Genomic DNA, 6,000 nt, shown 5'->3' with positions numbered 1-6,000 from the left:
TGAGATAATAGATGCGATATTGCTTTAATCGTAATTCATAAAACCAGACACCATGAGTATGAATTTGGAAGGGGCAGGTGAAAAACCTGATCGTTTCAGTGTTTTCTCTTCCCCTTCAATTCCTGTCAAAGCCAGTGTTGTGACTACAGCACGGATCCAGGAAGAGTGCCTGGTCAGATCACTCGCTGAATTAATCCCCTTGGCACTTGTGGGTGGCTGGCTTTGTTTTCAAAGTCAAAACAGAGAACCTTTCCTTTTCAAAACCATACATTACCTGAAGACAGGAGCTGGAATTAATCATCACAAATATAAACTTTTGGAAACAATCACAGAAACACACTCCCGCTTCCACCACTCAGCACCCCCCCTGTACATTGCTGCCCATGGAGTGGCGATTACAGAGGGAATCAATTTGAAGTGCCCACGGCTAAATTGATATCATTACGTTTACTGCAGGTTAAATAATGGATGAGTGTATCATTATACGGGAAGTAATGGGACGTGGCAAAGCACAGGTAGACAGCTCGCCGCAGGTGAGGGCGATAATTAGAGTCTAGCTACTGGCACACCCACCCATACACGTACAGATCAGTGCATGTGTGCAGCACAGGTGCCCACTCACGCGGAAACACGGTGATGGCACTAAATGCGCTTAAAAATTTAAGCTGCACTTATTAATACCACTTCATTGTCCCTCAGTTGTTGACCGCCGTCTGCTGGGAATTAATCACAGCGCCGCGCATCTCTTGAGTCAAAGCATTTCCAATTATGAAAAGCCGCCTTCTCGAGATGTCGCACATGTTTCCTCCGCCGGCCATTAGTTCTTGTTGTTTGTAATTTCATGGTAAACACCTGTTCACTCATTTTGCACAGCAGTCTTTCGCCGGCTGATGCATCTGTGTGGTGAAATCAAGGCCAGAGCAATTTCGTAAAAATCGTCTACTCTGCAGGTGATATGTTGTGGACACAGATGAGGTTATTACTTTCCTCCGATATTAAATGGATAATGTGCCAATGTCTGAGCGCCAAATCCTGTTCATCGTGAACAAGACTAGAATATATTAAAATGTGTTAACTGCAGAATGCTGGTTGTGATTCTTCATACATTTCAATGTTTTGTTTGGTGCAACAGAATAACATGGCATGTTAAGTCAGTCCTCACAAAAAGCAGTTGACTGTGAATGGTAAGGCATGATAACAACATTAACGTTAACTGTGATGGCTGAAACTAACATTCAGTTAATGAATTTATCCGTCAAACGTAACATGAAAACAGTTAATACAGTAATATCTGAAAGAATGGCTATCACAATATCAGGTTTAACTACACGATTATTGTGGCCAAATGTCTGTAACTTTGTTTTCTGTATATTTTGTCATTTTTTGGGCAAATAAATGACCCTAATATACACCTGTAGGGAGGTGGAGACTGTCTGTATTAACTTTGAAAGAAAGTGTACAGGAAGAATTCAAAATTACACTCAATCATTTATTAACATACTGTATCTTGGCTATCATGAGTATCACAATATTGCCACTTGAAAGTGTACTTAAAGTTTCAAACAAGACTAGTTTAAATTCACTATTACTCACTTAAACTCAATGTGTGAATCCAGGTCCACATTTGTGAGAACTTTGTAAGAAAGTTGATTTTTGACTCTCTTTTCTAACTTGTCAAACACTGAAGTTTAGGGATCACGTTCGACCTGACCATCAATTAAGAATGAGACAAAAAAATCCACTTTTTCACAATTTGGACCTTTGAGGTCAAACAAAACATGTTGAATACATTCCTTCCTTATGCAACATGCACACACATAAAACATGTATGGTCTTTCTTATTCTTCAGAATCATGTAAAAAACACTGGCAGGACTGTGTTTCACATCACTCACCTGCACGCACTGTACGTGCACATGCATACTTTTACATAAAAGAGCTCCAGGTTATTGAAACACAAAAAAGCTTCGAAAGTCATTTATTGCAAAAAACATCAAGTCACGTTAATCATTACAAAATCATTCCTGCCGACACACACTGTGATGCAGCATTAGTTAAGATTTAACAGTACAGCAGTTAAAACCCAGTTTTAATGAGCTGGTGATAGCAACAAAAATACAACATATACAGGTAAGATCATCAGTAAGTCAAGGAGAACAATAAGGTGATTGCATGCTCAAAAAACATTGTAAATATTTTCCCTCATAATTTATGACATTATTATGTACAGGTGTTTGAATTATTCAACCACAAGGAAACACAAAAGCTGCACTCGGTGTTGATCAAGCGGCGGTCCTCCATGTTAAGGTGAAAGGCTGATCCACACGGACAGACAGTGCAGTAGCGTTGATAATCACCTCCTGTAAACGCAGAAAGAAAGAAAGAAAGAAAGAAAGAAAGATGAGGTTCATTTAAATGTCCACCATCATTGTTGTGAAACCAGACGTCGCCTGTATTCTTTTTCTTTAATATCTTTAGTCTACAAATATGAATTTACAACCGACACATCATCAAGAGCTTGTTATATTTTCTTTGAAATTGTAATCATAAATAACTCGCATCTTTTTTTTGTACTCTTTCTTTTCTTTTAATAGAGGTTTGTATAGTTGTGGTTATTGTCAGTTGATTAGCTGGCAGGTTCCTCTGTTCATTCTGTCTCTCTCTCTAATTGCTCATTTGCTTTTATATGTTTAGTGTGCTTTTATAAATAGTTTACACTGTATATATTATAAGTTCTGGTTTCTTGCCTTTCCCTGTCACACCCCCGATACTTCTATTACCTGGTCTCATTTGATGCTGTTGTAAAGGTTATGTGCAGATAATGTAGGTATAAAATGCATAAAAACCTGCAAAAAACTGAGTTTACGGTATGATGTCTATACTGGCAACATATCCTGAGACTGGCAAGTAAGGGGAAATGGTGCCCGTAGGTCTGAAGGTCGGCGTGAGTAAGGAGTTTGCAGCCTTTCCAAAATTATAGCCTGCTCACTTTAATGGTTGACTTTTCTGTCCGAGCTAGAGAATAGATTTGTTAAGTTACAAGCACACTTGCAATGCACTGCAGATCAATGTACGTTTTGTTCCGTAATGTTCGTGTGGAGACAGATCACACAGATAATGGTACTGGAAAGACACGGCTTCTGAGTCCGATCTCTTCTCTTCGAAAACGTCGACGGGTGAATTGTAATTCAATTCCCACTGACTTGTACCTCTCGGCCACTGCATTCTGCATAAACCGAGCTTTCTGTCACTTCTTGTCCTGCAGAAAATAAGTCTACCACATGTGAGAAAATGTATGAACGCGTACGGTACATTCCTCCGGCTGTGCTCTGCGCCTCGTAGCCGATTTAAAGGAAACTAATCACATTTCATTCCTGTCATATAAACGGCATGGGTCCCCCAGTAAAGTTAAACAAGCCCGGGCTTATACATGTGATGAGATATTGTATGTGACAGTATAAAGCGGCCTGTGTAGGTTTTTCAGAATAAAAAGGCAGAAACAGCTCTCTCACCTCACTGTATTTAAATGACACAGTGCCAGCTGCTTACTGCTTCTCTCAAGTTGTTACCCTATCAGACAATACTTAAGGAGATGAATGGATTGTCTCGTGCTGAGAAACCACTTATTACCATGCGCACACTGTGTCATCCCCGCTCCATTCCTCTCTCGCTCTCTCTCCTTCCTTCCCCCTTCCCATCTCTCATTCTCCCCGCTTTATCTCCCTCACCTCTCCATTCCTCTCTCCATCTGTTTGCCGTGATGCATACGCTCTCCGCCCCTCTCCACCGCGCTCTGTCCCTTCTATCCCTCCTTTCCAAAAAGATGGACTGTTCCTCTCTGTCTTTTCATTATTCTCTACCCATCCTCGCATCGCCGACACAAGCACGCACGCACACACACACACAGCCACTCTCAAAATCCCTCTGTCATTCTGACTTTCTTCGTCTGCAATTCTCGCCGTCTCCTCCCGCCTTCTCGCTGTCCGTCTCCTCCAAGAACAGCATAAATCAAAGGCTTCCGGCGCTTTTTTCACCCCACGATTATTTATGGAGCCGCTGTAGCTATCATTTTAGTGCCCCCGATAAGTGCACTGAGTACAGTACACAACCTCGACGGGAATATTTTATCACGGGCCAAATGAGGAGAGGTGAGCAACAAACACGTGCTATCTTCTTAAACTTGGCCTCGCCTTCGCTTCGCGCTATTGTAGGGTTGAACCTCCATATCACCCATCATCCACCTCAAACAACTACAGCCTCCCTGCTCTCTTCATCCACATGATCCACATTCTTCTCCTTTACAGCTTCTCCTTGTATGATCTGAACACTTCTTCCTAACTCCCCTTTGCATTTTTACACGTCAGGTTTCTTATGATGTCTCTGCTTGTGCCTTGTTTTGGTGCCGTGTAAAAAAAAAAAAAAAACGGAATTGATTATGTCTTTAGCTGAACTTACAGGCACACTACAGGAGTTTTAACCCGATGGACAGAATAGATTTTTGGCATCGTTTCAATATAGTTCTGGCTGGGTTTAGGAACAAAATGGTGGTTTCTTAGTGGCCTTTGAACAATTGTCTTGCGCTGACCAGCTATCTCATACACGGCTAGAAAATGTCCCAACGTCTCTATACAAATGGTTGTCATTGTTTCCACAAAGACAGCAGCAAAATGCCCTTTCTAATAGATGATGACGATTCTCAGTCCTCCTGATTATGTTAATTCAGAGTGCTGTATCGTAGGCAACTGGACGTTTCAGCTCTCATCCAAGAGGCTTCTTAAGTTCTAATTAACGGGAGGGGAGTTACAGGCTTTTAACCTCTGTGTGGGAGTATCCTTACAGAGTAGTTAAGGACACATGTGAGCTCTGAGTTTCAGAGTTGTTGCTAAAATGTCTTAATAAAAGTCTTTGCTAAAATTACTTAGAGACAGTGGTCTCAAGGTGGTCTCCCGCTTACATATCTGTGTTTTGCACAAATTTGCAATGCCAACATTTTATTCTGGCCATGTTGATTTCCAAAGTGGCCAGTGGGAATGAATCATCGTGTATCAAGCGTTGTAACGGGCCTTGTGTTTTGGCTTTGTGTTCGCATTTCCTCCCGATGCTCCATCACATTTCCTTTCCGCTCAGCCACTGGAGCAGATGATGGAAAGAGCGAGAGGAAGATGTAGCAATCGTTTTACATGAGCAGCTTTAAAATCGCCGTCCCGAGTCAAGTCTTCAGCTCTGTGTTCATTACAAAACAACATTGTCAGAGGGGAATGCAGAGTTGATTACAGCTATTAGATGACAAAGTGTGGCACAGCAGGGGTTGGGCTGTGAACCTGTGTTTTTTTTTCGTTGTTGGCGTAGTGACAGTTTTTTGACTGGCAGGGAAATTCTCAGTCACGTTGAAAGCTGGGCTGTGTTTATGAATTGTGTGAACGCGATGATGAGAGAAGCTCACTGAGCGACGCGCAAAGCGAACTATTAAAAGCAATGACACTGATTGTACACGTGTTAGACAGTGATTAATATGTTTTCTTTTGAGGTTATTAGAGCAGAAATTTAGCTGAGTGCATTTGTGGGATGCAGCAGAATGTGTACGCTTGTATACACATCAGCTAATACTGCTCCATTACCGTCCGAGTTTCCCATTCCCACTAGCAGATGCCTCCGTCTGGTATTTATGTTCTCAATGATCACTGAACAAGACTGAGCAGAAGAAAAAAAAACAACTTTGGTATTGAATGACAATGTCTACGGTTGATTTTAAGCAAATGCTGAGAAGCAGTCCACCGTGAACTGCAAACTGGAAACATTTTTCATATTTCTCAAAAGGTCTCTCTCCATGATGTGGTTTGTTTTATGGTAAATGAAACAAAGCATATAAACCAATAAATGAATAGTCCACGCCACACTTTAGCGGCTTCTGTCTGCAACTACGCTCACTCAACGAATGCTCTTTCGTCAGAAAGTGACATTTCATTAATGTTAAGAGCTTTTGTGGTTGGGGACCGCTCGG

The 6,000-nt window shown here is 41.5% G+C and overlaps 1 protein-coding gene across 1 annotated transcript in view; it reads right to left on the bottom strand.

Moving 5' to 3' along the window:
• Positions 1-1,960: 1,960 nt before the first annotated feature.
• Positions 1,961-6,000, bottom strand: part of si (sucrase-isomaltase) — a 72,299-nt gene continuing 68,259 nt past the window's right edge. Inside the window, exon 47 of the mRNA XM_030443023.1 lies at positions 1,961-2,359. Within this exon, the coding sequence (XP_030298883.1) occupies positions 2,282-2,359 (78 nt within the window). The 3' untranslated portion in view covers positions 1,961-2,281. The remainder of the gene's footprint in view (positions 2,360-6,000) is intronic.

Source organism: Sparus aurata, chromosome 2 (genome assembly GCF_900880675.1).
Source record: "Sparus aurata chromosome 2, fSpaAur1.1, whole genome shotgun sequence".
NCBI lineage: Eukaryota > Metazoa > Chordata > Actinopteri > Spariformes > Sparidae > Sparus > Sparus aurata.
Note: the sequence above shows the minus strand (reverse complement) of the source record. Positions and strands in the feature narration are given on the sequence as shown.